Source organism: Prionailurus viverrinus, chromosome A2, assembly GCF_022837055.1.
Source record: "Prionailurus viverrinus isolate Anna chromosome A2, UM_Priviv_1.0, whole genome shotgun sequence".
Taxonomy (NCBI): Eukaryota; Metazoa; Chordata; class Mammalia; order Carnivora; family Felidae; genus Prionailurus; species Prionailurus viverrinus.
Window position 1 is genome coordinate 54555863 of NC_062562.1, and position 27403 is coordinate 54583265.

At 41.2% G+C, this 27403-nt stretch overlaps 2 protein-coding genes across 2 annotated transcripts in view; both read right to left on the reverse strand.

The window, feature by feature from the left end:
• Positions 1-2728, reverse strand: part of CA2H3orf20 (chromosome A2 C3orf20 homolog) — a 99191-nt gene extending 96463 nt beyond the window's left edge. The window contains 1 exon segment of the mRNA XM_047849153.1: positions 490-2728. The gene's annotated coding sequence lies outside the window, so the exon portion shown is untranslated.
• Positions 2721-27060, reverse strand: CCDC174 (coiled-coil domain containing 174). The gene is made up of 11 exons (XM_047849154.1): positions 26947-27060; positions 23600-23704; positions 22826-22926; positions 18365-18423; positions 16121-16298; positions 12480-12575; positions 11361-11503; positions 10911-11005; positions 7461-7593; positions 5573-5719; positions 2721-4484 (listed from the first exon to the last, which is right to left on the reverse strand). The coding sequence occupies exons 1-11, from the start codon at positions 27058-27060 to the stop codon at positions 4186-4188; spliced, it is 1470 nt and encodes a 489-aa protein (XP_047705110.1). The 3' UTR covers positions 2721-4185.
• Positions 27061-27403: the final 343 nt, after the last annotated feature.

Sequence of the window (27403 nt, forward strand, 5' to 3'; positions counted from 1 at the left end):
TACCCCAGGGAAGATGCTTATCACCAGGCAAAACTGCCACCAAGCAGGTGAGCTTTCAGAATTAGGAAGAACGTGGTAGTTAGAAATGTGGAGAAAGAAATTTTTTAAATTAAGGATGAAAAAGAAGTAGTATTTCTGACCAATCCCGTCACTGAACAAACATACATTTACCATGCATGAATATATAAATGGAGCCCAGGATTTAAGAAACAGGGTAACAGATCAATATTGGGCCTGAATGACAGGTTTTCACTAAAACACCTTGCTTCATTCCATGAATTTTCCAGTTTTCCTAGACAATGATCTACACCCATCACATCAGTCTCTTCCCCACCGACCCCAAACTATAAACATTAAGCTAGACGTTCACAACCTACACCAGCAAAATGCCTCACCAAGGCAAGGACCGGGCGGGAGGGCCAGGGGAGTTTCATTCTCTCTCCCAGTTTTCAGTGGGTCAACAAATTCTTTTCAATCATTATCACTTACCTTAGCCATGTTGTTTTTTACAGGAACTGCTTGGCATATAACTGACTTAGTTCAATTTACAGGCTAAAAAAGAAACTACACGCATACGGCGTGGCTAATCTATTTTGGGTTAACTGTAAAGACCAGTACCCACCCTTGCTCCAAATTCTAAATTCTACCGCCTCGTCTCTATGTCACAACAAGGTTAGCTGAAAACCATCCTGCAGGCTGCACTATGGCTTTAAGAAGAAATAAATGATCCCACAAGTCTTTGGCAAATGTACGGCTAAACATAGCAGAAATCTCATGTATATGGATTTAAAGTTTCTCCTTTGGGAATTTTGCAAGCAAACAAAATGATTTATTTAGCCAATTCAAATGAACTGTATCAAAACACACAAAGGCCTGGAGGAAAGAATACAATGAAAACAAGTAATTCAAAGCAATTTCTGATCCAAAACATTCCGCTTAGCTCTACAAAGATATGAATAAGGTGTGGTCATGTTTTCTGACAGATTTCACTGCTCCTTGCCTTCAAGTGAAACACTGCCATAATATCTTGAATGCTTAACGTATGCCTGGAAGAAATGTTTATCAGTCCTTTAGCTGCTAATGGGAGGAGTAGGTGTGGTCAAACCATAAAGTGTATAAAAACAGATCATGTAGAGTTGTACTGTGCTGGACAGACAGTAGCCCTAGACACGTGTCTTTTGAGCATCTGAAATGTGGCTAGTATGACTAAGATCTAAAATTGTATTATGACTTGATATTGGATTCAGTTACTGGCAAACTTAAAAATGTTTGTCTTTTTGCAACAATGTGGATGTGTGAGTCTACTTTTTCCTGTATGTTTTATGACATATAAATACAGATCGAGTACTCCTGATGAAAACTTAGCATCCGAATTGAGATGTACCATGGGAGGATTTGCAGTTGATTTTGAACACTTGGTGTGAAAACAAATGTAAAATATTTCAATATTTTTTTAATATGGAGTGTTGAAATATTTTGGATATACTAAATAAAGTATACAATAAAATTAATTACACTTTTGTAATGTGGGTCCCAGAAAACTGAAAATGACAGAGGGCTCGCATCCTATTTCTATGGGGCAGTGCTGTTCTAGAGTGATCTGAAGTCTTGAGGACTTGAACGCCATCTGCTGGATACATGTGTACAAAACAGGCCCACAAGAACCGGTAAAACTAATTGTGTTAACACTTCAGCTCTGGGTCTGAAAAGGAAGAGGATGTTAACTGGGCTCATGAAACAACTACATGTATGCTAAGAGAGGATTAGAAATGTTTATATAGTCTTGAAATCCTAGAGGACATCCGACTTACAGTTATTAGTCGACAGTGACCATAAGCCAAAGAGCAGACTGCTTCGCCATCCACCCTAGGTTGGGCCATCCTGGGCAACGACGAAAGGTTATTTGGGGATCCTGCTCATGACCGCTACTCCCACAGGCCTGGGCTTACTGCTGTCTGGCTGGCCTTCCCGCCTGTTCTCCACAATCAGCTCTCAAGCTCTTCTGCTCTACCTCATAAACACGTTCTTTCCATTGTTCTCATTTGTCTATTGTTGTCGTTCTTCCCTTCCATTTTTTTGTTTTCTTAGGATTCCAGTGAACTATTATTTCTATTTTTTCTCTCTAGTATTCCAATTTTCCTTTTTTGTCCCTCTCCCTTTGTACTACAAGCTGTTTCAGTTGGTTTTGTAGCTTTAGTTCCTATGTTAAGGTCTTTGATTCATTTTGACAATGAGTTGGTTTTGTTTATGGTCTGAGTTGTGGGTCCAAATTCATTCTTTTGCATGCAGATAGTTGTCCCAAAATCATCTGAAGAAACTATCCTTTACCCCATTGGATGGCCTTGGCACCACTGTCAAAACTCAACTGACCACAGAAATAAGGATTTATTTTTGGACTCAACGCTAGTCCATGGGTCTAGGTCAGTACCGCACTGCTTTGATTCTTGTAGCTTGTAGTAAGTCTTGAAATGAGGAAGTGCGAGTCCTCCAACTTTGTTCTTTTTCAAGATTGTTTTGGATACTCTGCGTCTCTTCAATTCCATACCAATTTTAGGATCAGCTTATCAAGTTTTGCAAAAAATGTGACTGGGTCAGTTGATATTAAGGTATATTTTTTAAAAAGAAGTATTTGCCTGGGATGCCTGGGTGGCTCAGTCGGTTAAGTGTCTGACTTCAGCTCAGGTCCTGATCTCACGGTTCACGAGTTCAAGCCCTGCATGGGGCTCTGCACTGAGAGCTCAGAGCCTGGAGCCTGCTTCAGAGTCTGTGTCTCCCTCTCTCTCTGCCCCTCCCCCACTCACGCTGTCTCTCAAAAAATAAACATTAAAAAAATTTTTTTTGAAGAGGTATTTGCCTGATCAGGCTGACAGAATGACCCTTAGTAGGGCACGCAACTTTGCCTTTGACATGGAGTTCAGAGGTTACGTTTGCAAGAATCTGGGATTTTCATCTAATACTATTTGATAACTGGGACAAGACTGAGAGCAGATGGCACTGGAGAAAGTGAAGCTAGAGCAAACATGAGCCTAAATAAACTGCCCTGAAGTCCCAGAGCTGCCATACGGATGCTACATGACCTTGGACAAGTCATTGACCTTCTCTGCACTGCAGTTTGCAATCTGTAATGAGAAGGGGGCATTCCCATCAATACCACTGAGACTATGTGCATCAGAGCCCCAAGAGTGCAGGCTCCTTCTGGTACCTGAAAGACCTGCTCTAGCACATTCCTACAGGGAGTCCTATGGGCCAACTCACACTGCTTGTCTGCAGCTGTAAAGACACGGAGGTGCAGCGGGCACAGGAAATGCTTCTGGAGCTCTGTTCATTGTTAGTAAAGACAAAGGGACCTCCCTGCCTCTTACTCCAGCTCAGGTCTATTCCAATCAGACTTCTGAGGTGACTTGGCTCCTGAGAGTGATGAGGGCCTACAGTGGATGCAACAGAGAGGCAGGCCCAGCTGAAAAACTAACCCTTAAGCTAAGAAGCATCTCACTTTCTGACCAGGCTGAGCAGCCTCCACATGTGCCCCAGGGACTCTACACACACTTACCGAATGCCCACTAGGCATGTGTGGTGACAACCATCATTTAGGATGGGATGACAAGATAAGTGACTTCACCCTCTACCTTTCTGGATTATGAAGTTCTCTCTGGTCTTATTTCAAATGTTATTACTTAATAGTCCACCAGCTTCATGGTCCTCTTGGAGACTAGATCACTTTGCCCACACAGTGTCCCCTCATTTGCCACTTTGACAGCCTAACACACCTCCCGACAGATATGGAATTGATACGGAAGCTGAATCCTTGGAACAAAGAAAGCTGCACTCTAGTATCTGCAAAAGGAAAGGAATGGAACCCTTAAATCTAAGTAAGCCAAGGAAGTGGTTATGAAACAGGGTTACGAGCTCTTCGGGGTCGTACATGACAGCTTACACATAAATCCAGAAGGACAGGGCTCCATATCAATTAGAAAAAAATGAACAGCCAAGTGGCCACAGAATTCCCATGGTACCATTCACTTTCTTCCTTGCTGACAGACGAATCCAACCTGAAGTCTGTGTCTTCCAGGGAAAGGACGGGAGGAAACAGGTACAATTCAGTCCCTAAAATTAAATTATCTTCCCCAATTTAGGAGAAGAAGGCACTATCCACAGTAGAGACCCAAATCAGAACGGTTTGGAAGTTCATGTCACTTGTTTGTAATATGATATCATATCGTCCAGAGTTTCAAAAGTGACTGTCGGGGCTCGTGGTGGGCTGCTGGGGGCAGGAGTGGATGATGGATGTGAAGAGCCAGTGTCACGACTCTGGCCAGAGCACTGTCCTGGGTCGCTCCGTGCAGCTGCAGCTCTGCTCCACGTCTCGCTACTGAGGGAAGCAGTTCTCTTTTGACTCACAAAGTAATCCGATGGTGGGGCAAACTCAGGATCTCTCTCAGCCCGGAGATCTGACTGCCTCTTCGACCAGAACCCAAAGGAAAACTCTAATAAAAATAAGAAAGAGTATTATTAGAAGTAAAGACCAAATCAGTTGAATTTTTATTGTTATTACTTTTCGATTATTACATATACTTCTTAAATGCCAACGCCCATTCTCTGGAGGAGATAGCAAGGAAAGCAATAATATAATACGAGGTATATGTAAGGCCTACAAAAATATAAGGAAGCAGCAGGCTAAGCAAAGGGAGTGACTATTTCCAGATGGGGAAGATTCAAGGAAGGCTCTGGCGGAGAAGGCTGGTAGCTTCTGGAAGTATTGCCAAAAAGGCACTAAAATTACATCTGAGAGAGAAATACAGAAAAACCAAACACTCAAATCATTTGCTAGACATAATGTGGTACTTCACAACAAAATACAAATTTTGGCCTTTACTGAGTTTTAGAAGACACGAAAGTCCAAATCTAATTTGGCATTTCATCTCTATTTCTAACTAGCACTAACCAAATGCACTGGCCTATTTGCCTTTATTGAGTCTTGGATCTCATCAGCTCAAACAGGGTGAGCTAATGCACTACTGTAAAAATCTTGTTCAAAGAGGCATAAATCCTGGTCTCCTCCAACAAGAAGCTGCTGTGGGCATCATGGTACATTTACAGAAATAATTTACGGAAAAATCTGCATGACCCAACAGAACCATACGTGGATCCAGGTGAATCCTGTGGCATGCAGACTATTTTCAACTAAACGTAAAGGAGGCTGCTAAAAACACAGAGGACGTTGAAATACCAAACCTTGTAAGATTTTTAAAAGTGGCTCCTGAGAAAGGGCATTCCAAAGCTGTAAAGCCACATGAGGGTAGCACAAATTTTTAAAAACTTCCCCCAGTGCTTCTAAAAAAAATTGTCCTTTTGAAATGACCTGTTGTAGACCCTGGTCTTTTATAATCACACTTTCTAGTGTTCCTGTTTACAAACAGCTAGGGTCTGGGTACTGAGAAGAAACAGTTCAAAGATCTGGAGAGTTCCGTGAGCCTCAAAAGCCTCTACACTAAGACTCATGAGAATCACACTCTGAGATGAACTGGAAAAGTCTGTGCAAGGCCTGTTTAGAACCACCCCCCCCCCCCCTTACCTTTTCCTCTGTCCCACTCTCGGACATGCGGCACTCCCGGGCGGGTATCCTTCCTCTCCTGAACGATGACTTCCACTTTGCTACTCTGGGCAACAGTACGTGGGGTTGGCACAGCCTCTGGTTCTGGTGGCAAAGGCCCAATAACATCTATTTTTTTGCAAGAGAATAAGACATCACTATAATAAAACTTAAAGCTATTATTAAAATAAACATTAAATAGAACATGCTCATCTTGAGAGTAAAAGTAACAGCCAGTATTTAATGAGCACCTATCTTGGCCCAGGGAGTGAACTAAGTACCTTGTGTACAATAGTTTGTGTAACTCTTATAATAACCCTCATAAAGTCAGGGTTAGTATTCCTATTTTATAAATGAGGAAAATTAAGCTCAGAAATGCTACACAGGTAGAAAGTGACAAGAGCCAGGATCCGAACCCAGGTGGGATGGATTTCAAAGTCTCTGTGCTTCCCACTATGCCACCCTGCTTCCCCAGACCGACAACTGAAGGACCAGAAACCCCCAGTTACTCCACTAAAATAAGAGTCTCAGACAAAGCAAGAGAACTTGGGAGTGACAAAGAGCTGGGGTGTGGCAGCGGGCTGTAGGCTCTTCACCTTTGGCTAGATTTTAAAAGAAAGTGGATTTTTCAAAAAACACTGTGTGGCGCTCCACATCTTGTAGAGATGACAGATGTTCAGGAGTAGAGCAAAAAATAGAGAAACAATATGCAGAGCTTAACATATTACAGGAACATAGCATTTATACAAAACTAAACAGATGATCTTCCTATTCCTAAATGTTTCTTGTCTCCTTTCAAAGCTAAACTGAAGCTGTGTTCAGAATAGAAAATGGCCGATGGCTTAGCACAAGGCTTCCGTGTGAGCAGGAGAGGCTTGTATAACATGCTCCTGATACCCACAGTCACCTTTTCGTTTTGGGAATGGAACGCCCTGCCCCCAGTTTCAGTTAGAGATGTGGCCACCTCGATAGACAGGCCATTCCCCAGGGGCCCCTGCAGCTGCATTCAGGCCAGTGGGTTGTAAATGCATGGTTGTGTGGGCCTTCCAATTCACATTCCTAAAGAAGCAACAAGTTCCTCTCCCCTCTTTCCCACTTCCCTAGGGCTGGACCATGAACAGGTGGTAGGGAGCAAGCTTCCACCCTGCAGGTAGAGCATCACTCTAGGAACGGCAGAAGCAGGAAAACAGGAGGAAGCTGGGGACTGGGTGACCACGTGGGGCAGAGCTACTACCTGCCTAGACACCCACCACCTCCAAAGGATTAAAACCAAAAATAGACTTCCAGCTCGTTGGAGCCAGTCCATGCAGGAGTCTCAGGAATGGCAGTGAAGCCCAGACTAGGGTAGCTCATGCAGCAAGCAGAAGCCTTCAGGGACACAACATGCCATGTGGTGTTTCCACGTGTTGTGACAGTCCTTTCAGAAGCTGTCTATACTCGTAAATTCTTTCCTTTCTTACGTGACTTTGTGAATATATTTCTCCTTTAAAATAAATTAATGCACAATAACCAAAAAAACTTATAGCCATAGCAAAAGAAACGAAGTCTAAAACGTGTGTGTACAACAAAACTCTATCTTAAAACATCTCTGCTCTAAGTGAAGTCTCGTTTACTAAGCCAGGCCCTTCTATGAAGTAACACAATGTCCTGTTCGTTAATATTCTTGTCTGTATAAAAAGATTCTTTCGAGTGTCATTCTGCACCACGTGGATTATAAAAAACTGCTCCTGGCAGTACTCCAAAGGTACCCTGCTTGCTTAGAGAATAAAACTAAATGGCTCATTTCCAGATTGTCAGTCCTGTTTACTGAGACATCAGTGGAACTAAAGATTTTCCTTTTGAAGTTCAGACACAATGAGCCACGATATACCTTTGTTTTCTTCCTCTGCTCCATCTTCTTTTGACTTTTTCATCTTTTTTTGTCGGAGTTTAGCAAGCCTTGCTTCTAACATAGCCTTTCGCTTTTCCTTTATGTTCTCTCGTTTTGTTCTCTGATCTGTTGTCTGAATATAACAGAAAATTAGAAATATACTGTATATCAAATTCACAATATTTCTTCTCAAATTAAAATTATTAAAAGTGAATTTAAAGGATTAAATATTAATTTCATCTTAAAAAACAGACTAATTAATTGATTTCAGGCCACCACTAGGCAGCTAGCCTTGAGCTCTTCAAAACACAGACCTAGGAGGCCCTCTTATACAAGCCCTCTGGCAGGTTTTCTAAGTTTAGCGAGTGTTCACAGAGCGCCCTGGAATGCTTCACATTCAAGGAAACCAACCAATTCTGTTCTACTCCTTAATCCCTTAAATAAATCCCTTAAATAACTCTCTATTTTCTTACCCAGGCCACTCTAAAAGTACCATATTTAAAACCAAATTTAAAACATCAAAGTTATATAAGTTAGTTCTAAGCAGCTATAATTTTAAAGTCTGGAACACCAAAATAGAATAGCAACTACATTCATAAAACTATAATAGCATTCTGATACTGATAAATAATAGTTTATTGATAAAACTGTCACTATTTGCAGAAGACGGGATGTTATATATAGAAACCCTAAAGACACCAACCAAAAACCTGTTGGAACTAATAAATGAATTCAGTGAAGTTGCAAGATACAAAAGCAATATACAAAAATCTGTTATGTTTCTATACGCCAGTAACAAACTATCAGAAAAAGAATTAGGAAGACATTCCCATTTATAATTACATCAAAAAGAATAAAATGCTTAGGAATAAATTTAACCTAGGAGGTAAAAGACCTGTACTCTGAAAACCATAAAGTAACAATGAAAGAAACTGAAGAAGACACAAAGAAATGGAAAAACATAGCATGCTCATAGACTAGAAGAATGAATATTAATAAAACATCCATATTACCCAAAGCAATCTACGATCCAATGCAATCTCTATCAAAATTGCAACAAGTGTTTTTCACAATAGAACAAACAATGCAAAAATTTGTATGGAAACACTAAAGACCATGAATAAGCATTCTTGAGAAAGAAAAAAAAAACTGGAAGCCTCAGACTCCCTGATTTCAAACTATATTACAAAGCTATAGTAATCAAAGCAGTTAGGCACTGGCATAGAAACAGACACAAAGATCAGTGGAACAGAAAAGAGAACCCAGAAATAAAGCCAAGCATACACAGTCAATTGATTTATGACAAAGGAGCCAATAATATGCAATGGGGAAAAGACAATCTCTTTAATAAATCATGTGAGAAAAAAGGAACAGGCAGGTGCAAAGAGTGAAACTGGACTGGTATCTTACACCATATACAAAAATTAACCCAAAATGGACTAAAGACTTGAACACAAGACTCCAAACTATAAAACGTCTTGAAGAAAATATAGGCCATAAGCTCCTTAACATCAGTCTTGGCAATGACTTTTTGGATCTGACACTAAAAGCAAAGGCAAGAAAAGCAAAAACAAACAAGTGGGACTATATCTAACTAAAAACTTCTGCACAGCAAAGGAACCCATCAACAAAATGAAAGACAACCTACTGGATGGGACATATATTTGCAAATCATATTATCGGATAAGGGATTAATATATACATTAAAACAGTCCGATTAGAGGCGCCTGGGTGGCGCAGTCGGTTAAGCGACCGACTTCAGCCAGGTCACGATCTCACGGTCCGTGAGTTCGAGCCCCGCGTCGGGCTCTGGGCTGATGGCTCGGAGCCTGGAGCCTGTTTCCGATTCTGTGTCTCCCTCTCTCTCTGCCCCTCCCCCGTTCATGCTCTGTCTCTCTCTGTCCCAAAAATAAATAAAAAACGTTGAAAAAAAAAAATTAAAAAAAAAAAAAAAACAGTCCGATTAAAAAACAGGCAGATAATTTGAACAGACATTTTTCCAAAAATACATACAGATGGCTAACAGACACATGAACAGATGCTAAATATCACTGATCATCAGGGAAATGCAAATCTAAAACCATAATGAGCTTTCATCTCGTACCTATTAGAATGACTATTATCAAAAAGACTAGAAACAACAAATGTTGGCAAGGATGTAGAGAAAGGGGAACACTTGTGCATTGTTGGTAGGCACGTAAATAGGTGCAGTCACTATGGAAAACAGTATAGAGGTTCCTCAAAAAATTAACCATATGATCCAGTGATTCCAGTTCTGCTTATTTATCTGAAGAAAATGAAAATGCTAACTCAAAAAGATATCTGCATCCCCATGTTCACTGCAGAATTATGTACAACAGCCAAGACATGGAAACAACCTAAGTGTCCACCAATGGATGAATGGATGCAGAAGGGGTGGGAGGAATGGAATATTACTCAGCCATAAAAAAGAAGTATATTTTGTCATTTGAACCAGATGGATGGACCTTGAGAACATTATACTAAATGAGATAAGTCAGACAGGAAAAGACAAATACTGCATGATCTCACTTAATATGTGGAATCTAACCCCCTTCCCTAAGGAAAAAAAAAACAAAGACAAATATAAGCTTATAGATACAGACAACAGATTGGTGGTTGACAGAAGTGAGGGTAGGGGGTGGACAAAATGGGTGACAGGAATCGAAAGGTATTTAAACTTCCACTTATAAAATAAGTAAGTCATGGGGATGTAATGTAAAACATGGCAATCACAGTTAATAATACTGTAATGCATATCTGAACGTTGCTAAGACAGTACATCTTAAAAGTTCTCATCACAAGAAAAAAAAATTTTGTAACTATGTATAGTGACAGATAGGAACTAAACTTAATGTGACAATCAATTTGCTATATACACAAATACTGAATAAGTATATTGTATACCTGAAACTAACATAATGTTATGTGTTAATTATACATCAATTAAAAAGTAATAATACAGTATCTGGTTTATGGCCACAATATTTACTAATTATCAGAAATATTAATCTTTAATAAAATGGAAAGTTTATTTAATGTAGTTTTATCCATCACTGCTCTGAATATTAACTATTAAATAAATATTTTTTAAAAAAGGCTGGGGCGCCTGGGTGGTTCAGTTGGTTAAGTGTCCGACTTTGGCTCAGGTCATAATCTCATGGTCCGCGAGTTGGAGCCCCGCATCGGGCTCTGTTCTGACAGCTCAGAGCCTGGAGCCTGTTTCAGATTCTGCGTCTCTCTCTCTCTCTCTGACCCTCCCCCATTCATGCTCTGTCTCTGTCTCAAAAATAAATAAACGTTACAAAAAAAATTTTTTTTAAAAGGCCATTTTGAGTATCAATTTAAAAAATAGACCATTTCCATAATATGGTCCAACAAGAAACAAACTGCTCTCAAATACTTAACATCAATTCTGAATTTAATTTTTACCTGTTCACGTAGCATCTCTAACGTTTTCATCTGCTTGTTTCTCAACTCTTTATCTCGGGCAAAGGCAAAATATCCAACACCAAGTTGCCGGGCCTCTGAAATAAGTCACAATTTTTCAGAAGATTAGAGTTCCCTGATTAACAAATTAGAGTCAGGCTAAATTTCCAATGAAGGCAAAAAGAAATGCAGTAATATTTGACACAAGTTTAAAAAAAAAGGCAGCTAAGCCAAAAAGATCTCCTGCTTATGATTAGCAGGCCCTCTGTTAGAAAGATATTCCCAACAAGAGTATTTTTTAGGCTATAAAGCAAACAAAGGGGATATTTTCAATTTCGAAATCAGAATCTTTTATTTCTATGTAAGAGCTACAGCTTTATGAATATTTCTCTTTATGCTTGCCATTAGTTCAAAAAAAAAAAAAAGATTTAAAAAGCTGCAAGATGATTATACCATTTTCACGAATGTCTTCATAATGTATGGGCCCCATCGGCCTTTTCAAGGCCTCTCTTTCTTCTTCCTCCCATTGCTGGCGCTGAAGTTCTTTTCTCATATCTTCAGATAATAAGGTTTTCTCATTAGCAGGACTAACGAAACTAGTAGGGGGACAGAGCAAAGCTATATTTAGGTAAGAGCTGTGAGACAGCAATACTTCAGTTCAGTAAGCTGGATCATGGACAAGTAATTCTAGCTGATAAGGTAATTCCTTACAGAATTTTCTGACCCACAATACCACTGGGAAACTGCAAAAACTGTTTTCATCTTTCTTTAATTAAGCAGCTGACTTGTTACATTAGTGCAACAGAATCTTGCCTCAGCACTTGAGACAAACCACTTTCCTTCGCATCCCCTTCTGGGCTAAAGGGGAGGAAGAAGCCAGGGCCTCGGCTGCATGGTCAGCTGCGTAACACTGCAGCCAGGCAGTGTCTCCTGTCCCGTGTCAGGCGGCTCAGGGCTCTTGCACTTCCTTCCTTGTGCTGAGCCCAGGCCGATCTGAACCTGAAGGACTTGGACAAGGTGGACTTTCCACATCAAAACTGCCCTTGGTGAGGGGAATTTTATTCCCTGGAGTGTACTAGCAAGTTATCTCTTAGATGTCTCTGGCCCTAAAGGAAAAATTCCAGCAATAAAGCCCTTGCTTCAAAATGCAAAAATTAGTATAAAGAAAAAGTTAATAAGCTAACCACCTCCGTGCTCTCACTTGCTATGGGATAACCAAGTATATATTCCTAAATATCTTTCTCCACAAAGGTTTGTTTGTTGGTTTGGGCTCATTCTATATTTTTAACTCTGATAATCAGACACCCTTCCAAGTAAACAGATATAGCTTCCAACTCATCCCTTTCAGTGGCTACACAATATGGATGATCAACTATTCAGGTTGTTCCCTGAGTGTGGATTATGTGTGTGTGCTAACCATAGAAGAGTTCTTCAGCAAATATTCTTACGCATCAAGAAAAAAACCTTCTTACTGGACCATCAAGACAATGAACTAAAAGCAGCCTCACCCATAAAACAATCCCTATGTCTGCATTTCAGACCTGGGCAGAGGTTTGCATATCACATACTTACAGCCTCCCCTGAAGATTTTTATCCATCTCCAGCAGATCCGGCAAATCCTTTTTCATACAGCGGCGAGATCGCCCTAAAGAATCCACATAATCCACCCTAAAATAAAAGTGAAAACATGTGAAGAAGGCTTTGTACATGACATATGGTTCCTTAAGTTACCGACTAGGTGCACAGTAAAAAAGTAATGTAAGCTTCACTACCAAGAAAACACTCTCAACCCTGAGAGACCATAACCACGGATAAGAACATGTTTTTTTTTTTTTTAAGTTGACACACAATAAGCTCATTGTGCCCTCTGTTAAACCTTAGTTTTAGAAAATGCAGAAAATGATTGATCATATATGTCTGTGATTTAATACAAGGGTGCCTGGTGGCTCAGTCGGTCAAGCGTCCGACTTCGGCTCAGGTCATGATCTCACAGTTCATGAGTTGGAGGCCCACATCGGGCTCTGCACTGACAGCTCAGGGCCTGGAGCCTGCTTCGGATTCTGTGTCTCCCTCTCTCTCTCTCTGCCCCTCCCCTGCTTGTGTGCACGCTCTCTTGCTCTCTCCCAAAAATAAACATTTAAAAAAATAAATAAAATAAAAACACCCCACACAGAGCCTTGCTGCAATACCTCAGAACTTCCTTCAGTCTGGTTTAGACAATTCCACATATTTTACCAGCATAACTTTGCTCTGTACCATGCTCAACCTGCTCATTTTCTCAGTCTTTGCAAACCTGACTTTTTATTCTTTCTTTTACTTCTTCTAATTGGTACAGCTCCTTCCAATTAGAAATTTCTCAAGTCAGGATTACTATGAGGACTCATTAATTAGGAGGAAGCCAAGCAACACACATTTTGTACTGCAAAAGCAGCTCAGTGGTGGGCTAGTCTATTATCTTTTACTTTTAGTTCCACTTTCTTTAGCTTTGCCCAAACCAGACAGAAGTTACAGTCAGGGGAACCAGGCAGACATCAAGGCAAAACGAAATACTCCTACTTCCAACAGGAAATATGGACGGATTTTCATGGAAAACATTTCAACTGCCTTATGATGCAACAGATTTATTGTTTAATTATGGGCAAGGAATTGCCTATAGCCTTTAGCAGGGGGCTAAAAACACAGAAAGGGGTCAGTACTGCTGGTGCAACTCAAGATCAGAGTCTCATGTATGTGGCTCTGCTTTTGTTGGCAATTTCTTTCCTCTTACACGTGCTGATTCCAATTGTTAGCCCATGACTTGAAAACTGAATGTCTGGGAATCTATTACTATAGTCCTGACGCGGATTGCTGTGAGAAATAAAACCTCCAACTGCAGAAAGCAGTTTCTTTCTTCCTCCCTCCCCCCTCCACTTTTTTTAATGAATAGAGAAATAAAATCATCTAGCCAGATGGTCTGAGTAATTATTTACAGTATTTTTGTGGAAAGACTTTCCACCACCTGGAACTTAACTACCAAAAGGATTTTACAAGTAGCTACAATTCTGGAGCTTAATTTAAAAACAAAAAAAGTGTCAGAACTGCTTGCGGTGCGTCTTCCTTCACCATATGGTGGCATGTGACACCTTCAATTGCCCTCCAAACTCTTCAAATCACTGACAAATTGCTAGTAATCATACAAGCATTAGGAAGAAAAAAAAAGACATTAAACCTTTCAAAGGAGATGAGATTTCTGCTATGAAAAGCAATCATAGGCTATTCTGTTTCTGGAGAAGGTCTCTAAAATGTACAGATCCCCTCAAAACAGAAGTGGCAAGACAGTAGTCAGCAAGTGCTCTATGTAATCAGCAATCACTGAACAAGCTCCAGGAAAACAATTACTTGAGGTACAAGAGTAATATGGCAGGGCTCAGAGTCATGGCATCTTCAAAGCGCTCTCAGGGAGAGTTAAGGCCCGTGCCCATGAAACGCTTCCTAACATCAGCAGGGAGGATATAAGAAGTACCAAAGTTTTGCCTCGAATTTTTTTTCTAGTAACGTGGCCAGTTGTGTGTCAATAATAAAGAGAAGCTAAGACCCAAAGGAGTCGGAAGCATATCTAAGTGCTACCAGATTTCAGGTGAGGGAGAAATCGCTCATACTGGAAACGATGAGGAAAAGCATCAGAAGAGACCACGTCGTATGTGCTTCTCTTTGGGTTGCTTTTAACAAGTATGCAGCCAGAAAACCTAGCCCAAATGTAAGTTTTTAGAAAGCAGATAACATCTGTTCTATCCCAATGTCATGTTATTTCCAGACAACGTGGACACCCTCGGTAGTATGAAGATGTGAGGTCCCTGCAATCCTCAGTAGCCGGACCTGCTCTCTTAAGCTCACCAATGACTCCTACCGACGGGGCCAAGAGCTGACAAAAGGTCAGCAAGTGCTGCAAACTATCCTGAGCGGTTCCCAACAAAGATCCCAATAATGAGGATATTTGAGCCTGGAAGAGAAGGTGGGTAGGCTCTGCACTGGCAAGAGGGTGGGCAGGCGGGGTTATTCTCAAGACAGTTTTACAGCATCAGTGCAGCTCTATGCAATTTTAACCACGTCTGAACAAGTTTGCAAACACAGTCTTCAGTAGAGAAAATCCTTAGAAGGGACTTTTCATTCTGGTCTCTTTACTTATTGACATATTGGTCTCATAGGGAAAAGACTAGTTTGCTTCCCCATCATTCACGTACACGTAGGTAAAACTTAGAATAATTTCAATAAAAGCTTACAACATGTGTGCTTCTACTCCACAGAGCAGTTTCTTGGGTAGCTTAATATACTCTTACTTCCTGAAGGGAGTTTAAGGCAAACAATAAGGAAAACCAGGCTTCGTTGTTTTACAGGTGAGGAAACTGAGCCTCAGTGAGGATGGAACTTGATCAAGGTCATACTGCCAGTGAAAGACCTGCTATGCAGGTCCGAGGTCCACAATGCCTACACGACACTGCCAGAAATGCCCCAGCCAGAGTCCTGCCTGCCTTTTTCTGTGGAAATGAAGATCACCACCAGCTGGACAGTGACTCTCCACAATGCCTGAATAATGACCTGGGCAGCAGCCCAGGTAAGAAAGGAATACGCTTCTGTCTAAACAACACTTCCACATCAGTCAAACAGGTGTATTAATGCCTTTTGCACCTGACTCGGTCTTGTTAATTATTTCTTCTTTGGAGCCACTGTTTCTGTAAATCCAATCTTTTTTTTTTTTTTTTTTAATTTTTTTTTTTTTCAACGTTTATTTATTTTTGGGACAGAGAGAGACAGAGCATGAACGGGGGAGGGGCAGAGAGAGAGGGAGACACAGAATCGGAAACAGGCTCCAGGCCCTGAGCCATCAGCCCAGAGCCCGACGCGGGGCTCGAACTCACAGACGGCGAGATCGTGACCTGGCTGAAGTCGGACGCTTAACCGACTGCACCACCCAGGCACCCCTCTGTAAATCCAATCTTAAAGGAAAGAGAGGAAGACTGAAGAGAAATGGTTTGATAGCATCCAAACAAAATCACTTTCAGAAAGTAAACACAAGTCAGGGCTCCTGACCGGCTGTCGGTGGAGTATGTAACTTTTGGTCTCAGGGTCATGAGTTCAAGCCCCATGTTGGGTGCAGAGCTTACTTAAAAAAAAAAAAAAAAGTAAACACAAGTCTGAGAATGTCAACATGACCAATTAATGTCATTATCACCAACCATTCTTCACCGGGGTCCTGGGGAGGAGGTATATCTTTTTCAGAAAGATTTTCTTCATCATCGTCTCTTTCTCCTGCCTTCCTACAATCTCTGTTGGCACCAAACACCTCCATCTCTTTGTGTTTGTCTATGATCTTCTGTGTGAAATCCACAAGGTACATATCCTCCGCTTCTTCATCTAAGACATAAAAATCAATATTCAGATTTTTGACATTCTTTTCAAAGATGTAAACCACATATGGAATTGATATGAAGCAGTCACATTCACCAGTGGGCGGCTACACTCCCCCTGGATGGCTCACTAGTCGATGCATCCGCCACCCCCGCAACCCCCCGAAAGTTTACAAAGACACAGAGCCACTGCGGGATCTAACTGTGGAGCTGCAAATGTGCCATCAGAAACACATACCACACTAAAAAAATCTTAAGAGTCTAAAGTCTTCTGTTGCCTCGTCAATACAATGAGTGAGCAATATGGTCTCAGAATGTAACTTTAAGATAAAACCACGTGATTTCAAAGAGACTCATTCACCCAATGACATAATATAGAAGCAGGACTGCATTTCTCATGTCGCCAGACCAGAGCAACAGACCTGTGTTACTACATGTAGCTCCCCAATCAAGGGGCTATATTATTACCAACTTAATTATACTGTTGTGGTATGGTGTTTTAAGGGTCATAATATAGGGAAAAGAAGTCATCTGAATTCTTTTCAATGCAATTAACACCACTTTCAGGCAAGGCATGGTGCCAGGATCTGTAGTGCATACAGAGACGGGTAAGACCTATGGCTTATAATATGCTTGAGCTAAAACATATCGCTGAAAGTTAAATAGCAACCCGTGACTTTCATTCAATTTAACCCAAGACAGTTGAAATACTCACAAATAACATTTACATTAAGTTTCACTATGCTGAATTTTCTCTGAGGTTTTTGAGTACAGGATTAAGCTCTATGGAACAGGTATTAGGTTCCCTGTTACCAGGTACCGTTGTTAACCCCCAAGGTACAGTGGAGAATAACTGAGGCTCCAAAACTTAACTTGCCCAAATATCCAATATGCCTATCAGGCCTATCAGGTCCCACCATGCTGGACAGAACCAAATCCCCAGGTCCACAGGCACACTCCTTTGACCTGATTTCTATATTAACGATACAAGTCAAGTCTGAATTAAAAAAAAAAAAAAGACTAATTTTTTTTTTAAGCCACAAAATAACTCACATGGGAAAGAGATGTACTTTCTCAGAGTGGAGTTCTAAGACCACATAACAGTGAGGCCTCCTGGTTAATGGACACCCTGCTGCTTCATCAAAAGGAAGACACAGCCTCTCCCCATGTCCCCTAGCTTTGAGAGTGCCTACCTCTCCCGTGCTGGGCTCCCCGCCAGGCAGGGAACATGCCTCTGCTGTCTGGAAAGAGGGAGTTTGGCTGTGTGGGCAGCCAATGACCAAGGTTCCGGCCCTGCCTCTTCTCCTGCTGCCCCACTGCCCCCTTTCCCAGCCCATCAGGCCCAGCCATACTAGTCTGTCTGCCAACACTAGCCCTCTCCTCTCTCTACTGATCTTCTCTCACCAGTCTACCCTGCAGAATCCCTTTCTCCAGCTCTCCAAAGCCTTTGAGATCCTATTAGAGCCTACCTTCTCCCTAAAGACTTCCTCACATGCCTTTTGGCAATGAAAAATGCAGTGCCTTGTAAAATCTCTTCTACTGCTATCTAATAGTAAGGCTGGGCGTTCCTTCTCTGGCGGGGAGGGGGTATGGGGAAAGGGGGATCTTCTTATTATTTTAGAAGCAATTACAGGCACATCACAGAAAAAAATAGAAAATAGGGACAAGGAAACCTAACTCCAACACCCTGATATACCTATAATTCCCCTCAGTCATTTTTTAATATAGGTAGAATCGTTTCTAATTGTAGCCTATTTAGACCTCATTTCCTAACTTTGCTTTGTTCTGTGTGCCATTGTCCTCCACTGATGACAATCCCCTTGAGGACCGAGAAGAGAATCTGGCTCATGCTACCCTTGTTTGTCCCCTCATAGCACCTAACATGTGGTGCACACTGGACAATCAGAGATTACTGTGGATGTATTTTCCCGTCCCTGTGCTGGCTCAGAAGGTAATGCATGTTATTTCTTAAATCTCTCCCCGTACTTAAGGTTATTTTAATAAATAATGAAATACCACAGGGCTATATGAGTTACAGAAAATAAAGAAGTATAAATAAATTATTGTATTTACCTATAAAGTCTCCTTTAGTCATTTTTTCATATAATTTGGCTTTTTCTTCTAATTTCTCCCTAGGAGAAAAAAAAGACAAGTATTAGAAATGGTCTTACGCCTGCTACTCGTGTGAAGGCTGCCTGACTGCTGCAATCTGCCAGGAGGCCCAGTCTGGCGATGAGGCTGAGCTGACCACCCCACCCTAAGGGGACCCTCAGACCCAGCCACTCCTGATTGCCAACTTCATGTAAGTTCCATGAGGACAAGCCCCATCTTTCTCTTATTAATGACTATATCCCAGTGCCTAGAACAATACCTGGTATATAGTAAATTCTCAATCAGTATCTGAAAATAAATAATGAATTAAGATTCCAAATGCAAACTAAGTTAAATACCAAAAAAAGAAAGAGGTGTCTAAATAAAAACATTTTCTATGTGCAACCTTCTAAAGGGATCACCATATTCAATGCACACCCTTTCCATTACTGTTTTAAGGCAAGAGTCCCTGATCATCTGTGGCTCATTAGGCTTCTCTAAGGGAGCTAAAGATCAACTTCTTAGAAGTCTGTTAAAATATGATGCATGAATACATCATACATGTATTACACAGAGCATGAATAATTTATTCATGACACAGCTAATAAAAAACAAACATCAACCCTGGTATTTCAATAAAGCAGCCTCACTGGTCACGTTAATTCTGGTGACATTTACTTTTTAGTGGACACAGACTTAGTAAGATGGCTGGCAATTCCTTATTTTAGAAATACTTAATGATGGTAAAGAGAAGTCCCAAAGAAGTCATGTGTGCTTTTGCTTGCGAAGAATCAATCACACTTAATCATAAAGGAAAATTTCACTTCTAACGGCATCCCGAGACAATAAAGTCCCTTGGTCACATGGCTGTGTGCTCTGGAACAAATTACTTCACCTCTCTTGTACCCCACCCCACCCCCAGTTCCTAAATCTGTAACAGATGAAAAAAACAGCACTGCCTCTTAGGGTTGTCATGGAGAGTAACTAGATCGCACACGGAAAGCATGCCATCAGGTACGTCATCTGCATCTTCGTCATCTAGGTCAGCAAGATTCCTCTCCCATTTTATGCATTCCTTCAACAAGTACTTCCTCCAGGCCTCCTCTATGCCAAGCACTGTTTCCGTAACGAGGACTCTATTTCGGAGGGGGCTTAACGTAGTAAGCTGTGTCATCAGAGAATCTTACTGTCTTAATGAAAATAAAACCTAAAAAATTTTTAAAAAACAAACCACAAAAAAACAGGTGTGAGGATAGAGTAACCAGGAGGACACTAGGCTAGAAAGGGTAGCCAGGGGAAACCTCTCTGAAGGTGACATTTGAGCTAAGGCTTACAGAGCAAGAAGCCAACCATGAGAGGATCTTGGGGAGAAAGCAAGTGAGACAGAGGAAGGAGGAAGTAGGAATGAGCTTGATATGTTCAAGCAGAGATCACAATGGTGGAGGATGCTGAGCAAAGGAGAGGAGGGCACAAAGTAAGGACAGAGAGAGGCAGGTACAAGAACGCGTGGGAGGGGCACCTGGGGGACTCAGTTACGTGTGCAACTCTTGATTTCAGCTCAGGTTGTGATCTCACAATTCATGGGATTGAGCCCTGTGTAGGGCTCTGCACTGGAAGCACTGAGCCTTCTCAGTGGGATTCTCTCTCTCTCCTTTCTCTCTGCCCATCCCCCACTCCCCCAGCACACACGGGCACTCTCTTTCTCAAAAAATAAATAAATACACTTAAAAAACAAACAAACATGGGAAAGCGTAAGAAGCCTGGATGCAGTGTAACAGAAAGATGGCAGGAAGAGTCTCCAGATGAATAACGGAGATCAAGGAAGATGTCAGAGAAATGGCCACCACTGGATTTAGTAGATGAGGAAGTCATTAGAGACTTTAAAGAACAATTTCTTCAGTCAAGTAAGAAAGATGGAATTCAGAGGGCAAGAGTATGGGACACTTATCTGGAACAACTATGTGCCAAACACTATGTATCTCCTTTAATGAATTCCCTACAAAGCTCCATGAGCTGAGTATTAACCACCTCACCTCATAGATAAGGAACATCTCAATGGAGAAGTAACTTGCCTAAGGTCTTACATCCTCAAAGGACTGTCCCTGCCCATCTTGAGCTCTGGGGAGACTCAGAAGTCCTGTAGACCAAGGACAGACTGGACTCTTCATAAGCACAAAGAAGCCAAAGTATTATGTAATAGGTTACTGGATAAAAAAAAAATCACAGCAAAGTACCCAGGAAAACTCTTGTTATATACAGTAAATAACAAAGGATTATGGCACCTTTCAACAAATTAGAATTCTGAGAATATTCCAGTAGGGTGAGAAAGATGTCTCAAAAATTAACATATGCTATGTCTGCTGGGAACAGGTCAAACACTAAGAAAAACAATTCCCCAAATGCGCTAATATTCTGCCTCTTTTTTTCAAACCCAGAAGAGCTGAGTAATCTTAGCAACTACTGTTTCCAAGTGCAGAGTTTTTATTACGCAATAGATCCAAAAGCACATGAGTCATGACAGACATTCAAACTTGGGATTCCCTCTGAGTATAGGGTGACACTGTAAATAACGAAGAGTTCTTCTTTACAGAAGAATGCCAGCTAACAAATGGAATGAAAAAATAAAAATGGAACGAATGAATTAGAAAATCATCACTTTGAAATCACCAGTCTAACAACTGTGAAGTCACAAGGTTCCACTGGGTGGAAATATGTTGGTGAACAAGATATTCATAGTCTCAGAGTTGCCCTCCTTAGATTATTATTAGTTACAAATGGGACAGAGACCTTTATGGTGAAAAAATCTATCTTAACCAAGTGATCAAAGTTCATCACCAATAATAACTCAAACTGACATTGTGAACCTCCTGCTGTGATCCAATGGGAAGGACACACCGCCTACATCTTATTCTTACCAAAAGCAGTTAATGAGACTCTAATCAGATTGTGGGACACTGCAGACACAAGCCTGGACTCACCAAGAACAGTAATGGCACAACAGACGACAAAAAGGCATGGGAATTATTCTAGATTAAAAGAGACTAAAGAAATAGGACAACTGGGGTGCCTGGCGGGATCAGTTGGTAGAGCATGCGACTCTTGATCTCAGTCATGAGTCTGAGCTCCATGTTGGGTGTAGAGATTACTAAAAAAATAATTTTAATAAAAGGAAGAAAAAAGAAAGTCATTCTATATACAAAATCTCTCCATCTTTAAAAAAAAAAAAAAGAGGGGTGCCTGGATGGCTCAGTCAGTTGAGCACCCGGCTCTTGATTTCAGCTCAGGTCATGATCCCAGGGTCATGGGATCAAGCCCTGCATCAGGCTCCCTGCTGAGCATGGAGCCTGCTTAAGATTCTCTCTCTCTCTCTCTCTCTCTCTCTCTCTCTCCCTTTGCCCTCTCCCCTGCTTACATCCTCTCTCAGAAAGGAAGAAAGAAAGAAAGAAAGAAAGAAAGAAAGAAAGAAAGAAAGAAAAGAAAATGACAGATTAAATGGAATGTGTGATCTTTGAATTCTGAATTAAAACAAAACAAACTATAAAGGATTTAACTGTGCCAGGATAACTGGTAAACTCGGACTATAGATCATATCGTATATAATACTATTTTATCAGTGTTAAATTTCTTGGGTATGATAGCACTATTGTGGTTATGTAGGAGAATATCCTGTTCTTAGGAGATACATGCTGAAATATTTTGAGGCAAAGTATCATGACGTTTAACAAAGTTTCTCTGCAACACACACACACACACACACACACACACACACACACACACACCCCAGAGACAGAGAGGAGCCAAAGCAAATGTGGAAAGACATTAATTGGTAAACCCAGGTACTGTATTCTTTTTTTTTTTTTTAATATGTATTTATTTTTGAGAGAGAGAGACACAGAGTGTGAGTGGGGAAGGGGCAGAGAGGGAGGGAGATACAGGATCTGAAGCAGGCTCCAGGCTCTGAGCTGTCAGCACAAAGCCCAACTCAGGGCATGAACTTACAGACCACAAGATCATGACCTGAGCTGAAGTCGGATGCTTAACCGGTTGAGCCACCCAGGCATCCTTTCAATTAGCCTGTTGCTTTGAAGTTTTTCAAAATAAAAAGTTAAAGGGAAAATTCAGTTTCGAAATGCTAACATCATAACACCTAGTAGCCCAGAGCCACACCTTCCTAGGGACATTTCTTCAACACTTGTTGATAATCTTAGTGCCTAACAAAGGCTCAAAGTTGGATTCTGTTTCATGTTCCAAATGGAGGCTATGTCTTATCTTCTTATACGATTACAAATGATATTATTTTTAGAGGCTATTTTATATTTTTGTAGTATTTGACTGAAAAGATGACAAAATTAAACCTATAAATTCAAAAGTGTGAAGTGGAACTCTCACTTCTTTGCTTGGGTAACACCAAGGGCAACTACATTTATCAGAGTTTAACTCTACCTTGCTTTGTCTAAAGTCTTCTGTTCCTCAATCTTCTGTTCTGCATCCTTCTCAGCTCTATTTGTAACTCCTACATTCTGTTTGCTCCAGATACTTGGTTTCTGCAGCATATTAATTTAAAAAGACAAAACAGAAATACCAAATGATTGCAAAAAATCTCTACTTTTATACATCAGAAGAAAAAAACAGATTAGATCTTATGGATCAATGGAGAAAACTAGATCTTCTGACAGCCAACCTATGTCAGGCAAATAAACTATACAAGGAAAAGCTGGAGGTGGAAAAAAAAAAAAAAAAGTCCTAAATTATTTAAAGAATTCCTTTTACGCGACTGCACATTTATCTTTTATCTCCTGAATGACTGCAACTTAACTCAAGAGAATCAGTAATACAAATAATAAGTACCATTACCTGTAAAATCGGAAAACCATTCACAACTCTTAAAGATCTTGGTATTTTCTGCTATATTACTGTATTATCTAATTGTTTCTCTCTGTTTGGATTTATAATACCTATGTAGCTGATCTTCCATGAACAGGTACAAAACCACTTATTAGAGCATGCACTTTTCCAAAAGAAGTGCTAAAGAATTACATACAACATTATAATGGGCTTTTAAATGCTCTAATTTCTATTTTAATATAATATATTTTATGTGGATGTTCAGCTACAAGATAGGGATTTTCCCTGAAATTTTATATGTAGCAGAGACCAGGAGACTTTCAAAAAATCTCATGTTTGGAATCAATGGAGATAACTAGATCTTATTTTTACCTTATTAGTTGTTTTTGGTTTTCCCAAAACTCCAGAATCTTTTAGAAGTTTTTCTTGTTTGAATTCTTCTTGTTTTCGGAAGAGTTCAGCCTTAAGGTCTACCAACTAGAATAAAACCAATAAGCAAACAAAAACGATGGGTTAGTTCTAATGAGTGACCAGATTTCCAAGTTACTGTAATTCTCAAAGCAAGATTTAAAGTTCCTATAAACAGACAAAAATGAATACAAAATTAAATATAGAATCCAGTGCAAACTAAGTCAAGTCATAATGCATTCCAGCTCTGTTGGAGATGTATTTCTACTCTAACCTTCAACACTGGGCAAGGGGCGGGTAATTACTCAAAAGTAAATGAAGTTTGCATCTATTAGATTCAGACTGAATTAACAACACTAAACACCTTCTCTCTGACTGATACTGTAATCCCATATAATCATCACAACAATTTATTATTTCTGCAGAGAAATGTCTTCAGCAACTATCCGAGTACTGAAGAGCAGGATATAAACATGAAATAGAAACACTTCTGCCTCAGTTACAATCTAATAAAAAAGGTAACTTATAATACCAGTAAGATGTAATAAATGACTTTAAAAGTGGAAGAAGGGGTGCCCGGGTAGCTCAGTCCATTAAGGTTAAGCATTAAGGTTAACTGTCTGACTCCTGATTCGGCTGAGGTCATGATTTCAGGATTGTGAGATAGAGGCGTGACCGAGCCCCAAGTCAGGCTCTGTACTAAGTGTGCAGCTTACTTAAGACTCCCTCTCTCTTTAAATGTTTGTTTATTTTTGAGAGAGTGTGGGGGGGAGGGGGAGAGAGACAGAGAGAGAGAGAGAGAGAGAGAGAGAGAGAGAGAGAATCCCAAGAGGGCTCTGTGCTGATAACAAAGAGCCCGATGTGGGGCTTGAACTCCGGAATTGTATGATCATGACCTGAGCCAAAGTCTGATACTTAACTAAGCCCACCCAGGTACCCCTCTCCACCCCCCCCCCCCCGCCGCCGCCTCTCTCTCAAAAAAAAAAAAAAAAAAAAAAGAGTGGAAGAAAACAGGGGCACCTGGCCAGCTCAGTCGGAACATATGACTCTTGATCTCAAGGTTGTAAGTTCAAGCCCCACGTTGTGTATAGATTACTTAAAAAGTCTTTAAGAAGAAAAAAAAAGTGGAAGAAAATAGCATAAAATTTGAGCTGCAGGAGCATTTCCTGCTGTCCAGAGTGGTCAGAGACAGCTTTGAGTTGAGCCTTAAAAGACAGGAAAGGGGCACCTGGCTGGCCCAGTCAGAGGGGTGTGCAACTTTTGATCTCAGTCAGGGTCATGAATTCAAGTCCTACACTGGATGTAGAGATTACTTAAAATAAATAAGGGGCACCTGGGTGCCTCAGTTAGTTAAGCATCCGACTTTGGCTTAGGTCATGATCTTGGGGTTCATGAGTTCAAACCCTGTGTCAGGCTCTGTGCTTACAGCTTGGAGCCTGAAGCCTGCTTTGGATTCTGTGTCTCCCTCTCTCTCTGCCCCTCTCCCCCCAAAAAAATAAACATTAAAAAAATTTTTTTTAATAATAAATAAAATTTAAAAAAAAGATATGCAAGATGTCAACAGCTGGAAATAAAGTGGACTGAGTGAATGAAAAGAGCTCCAAGCTTATGTATGTTTTAGAAACTGCAAGTTTAGCTCAATCACAGGGTTCAAGAACAGGAAAGGCCAGGGCAAAGGGAACAGGGCAGTTGGGTGAATATCCATGCCTATCTCTCACTATACCAATCACTAGTGTCTACTTTGCAAAGAAAGATATAACGACAGTTTCCATTTTAAAGGTCCAGATACAGCTCCCTATACACATGGGCATTTTTTTTTAATGCTTAGAGAAAGCATGCACGTACACATGAGAGCAAGGGGGAACAGAGAGAGAGAGGGGGACAGAGAGAATCCCAAGCAGGCTCCATACTTGGGGCAGAGCCCCACGTGGGGCTCAATCTCAGGACTGTGAGATCATGACCTAAACTGAAAATCAAGAGTCAGAAGCTTAACCGCATGAGCCACCCAGGTGCTTCCACGTGGGCATTCATCAACAGGATACTTATAAAGCATCACAGATTGACTTTTAAGGGGAATCAAAATGAGTTCAAGGATTTCTATTTTGGAAGACATCAGTTTAAAAGCAGCCTTGGCAGGGATTTAATGCTAAAGGAAGTGTCATCCCAGAACCCAATAATCTAAGCTTTTAAACACAAAAACTTTACAGCCTCTTCTTCTAAGCCTTCTTAACCACCTCCATTTTCTAGCCATACATTTTCCTATTCTGTGACTACTTTTGAATTTTAAAAAGAAGATGCTCTGAAAACTGTCCATCCCAGAGAACATTCCTATTATGGTTACTGCTAATTTTAACCTGTCAGGATAGAATAACTTTATTATTTATACTTTTTTTGCTCTTTTTGCTCAAACATACTAACTAGCACTAAAGTTCAATATCAGACAAGGAAAAAAGACTCAAATATTGGCACACATATAAGTTTTCCTTTGCACTTCCTTTGCATCCTAATACTCTGCAGTAAATTGAAGATTAAATCAAATATTAGGCAATTTTCTCTGATGTAACAGAAAAGGCAACAGCTTTGGAGACAACCAGATTGAGTGAGCCAGTTCTATCACTAAGAATTCTGTATGTAAACTGGGGAAAGCCACTTTGCCTTAAATGGGCCTCAAAGTTATCAGCTATAAAACCGGGATATTAATAGCACCTACTTTCTAAAGCAGCTCGGTGAATTCAACGAGATAGTGCACAGAAACGTCAGAGCAGGTTTTCTTCTTAGAAGTAGCTAGTTTAACAAAACTACGTCCTGTTAGAGCTTACAACTCGCAAGCACCGCAACCTACGGGTGCATTAACAACTGTTTAGTTCCTGGTCAGGGGACGCTGGGCGCTCTCGGATCCAGGGGAATAAGTCACATTCTCTCATGTTCTGGGAGGACCTTGCTGGTCTCTGGACTGGAAAAGAAAGGAGGAAGGGGAATGTGTCTGCACAGCAAGCACTGGCCGGGGTTCCTCTCCGACCACGGAGGGAGACACGACTGGCAACGAGGCCTGGCCCGGTTGTCGCAGAAGAAGGGCAAGGACATTCTTAAAGGGGAAAAGATATCAGGTTCAGGTCCGTATCGAAGGAGGGAATCCCGGTCCGGGTGTACGTCCGAGGGGAGAACCCAGTAAGAAAGTTGGGCCGGGTCCCCAACTGAAACAAGCCAGGTTCGGGTTCCTGTTTGCGGGAAAGCCACACAAGGTCGAGATTCTTGTCTAGTGGAGGTGAGGAGAACTCGGAGCCCCGGAGCATCACCGTACCCGCACTCACCGAGGAGGCAGTAACGTCCAAAGGCTTTTTCCTCCGGTCCATTCTGGCGCCAGAGGCTCCCAGCGCAAAGCGGACAAGCACCGACGCCCTCCCGCAGGCCTCTAACGCCTGCATCCGGCGCAACCGGAAGTGCTGTTATAATAGAGAGGAAAAGTTTGCGACGCCGGCGCCATCTTGGAAGGGTCAGATGTTGTGCCTGGTGTGCCTGCCACCATTTTGAGAGGGTCAAAGAAGCCCACTGTTAAGCTAAGGCCATCTTGAAGAGAGAGGAAGGTAACAAGGGCTAGTGTTGGCGCCATCTTGAGAAGGACGGAATGTGGCTTTCAGCATGATGGACGCCATCTTGAATGGGGCGGATTGGGTGCTGGGATGGCGCCATCTTGGGGAGGGCACAGTGAGCACAAATGTTCTTCCTTTTGAAAAAAAAGGTGGGCTGGTAAGGACTGGAAAGATCTAA

Excerpts from the sequence above, each read along its gene's own strand:
- CCDC174 (XM_047849154.1), bottom strand. The coding sequence starts at position 27,060 with ATGCAGGCGTTAGAGGCCTGCGGGAGGGCGTCGGTGCTTGTCCGCTTT. Across the intron at positions 18,424-22,825 it reads AAGACTTTAGACAAAGCAAG|GGAGAAATTAGAAGAAAAAG; the intron begins GTAGAGTTAAAC and ends TTTTTCTCCTAG. Across the intron at positions 12,576-16,120 it reads CAGGACCCCGGTGAAGAATG|GGTGGATTATGTGGATTCTT; the intron begins GTTGGTGATAAT and ends CTTTTATTTTAG.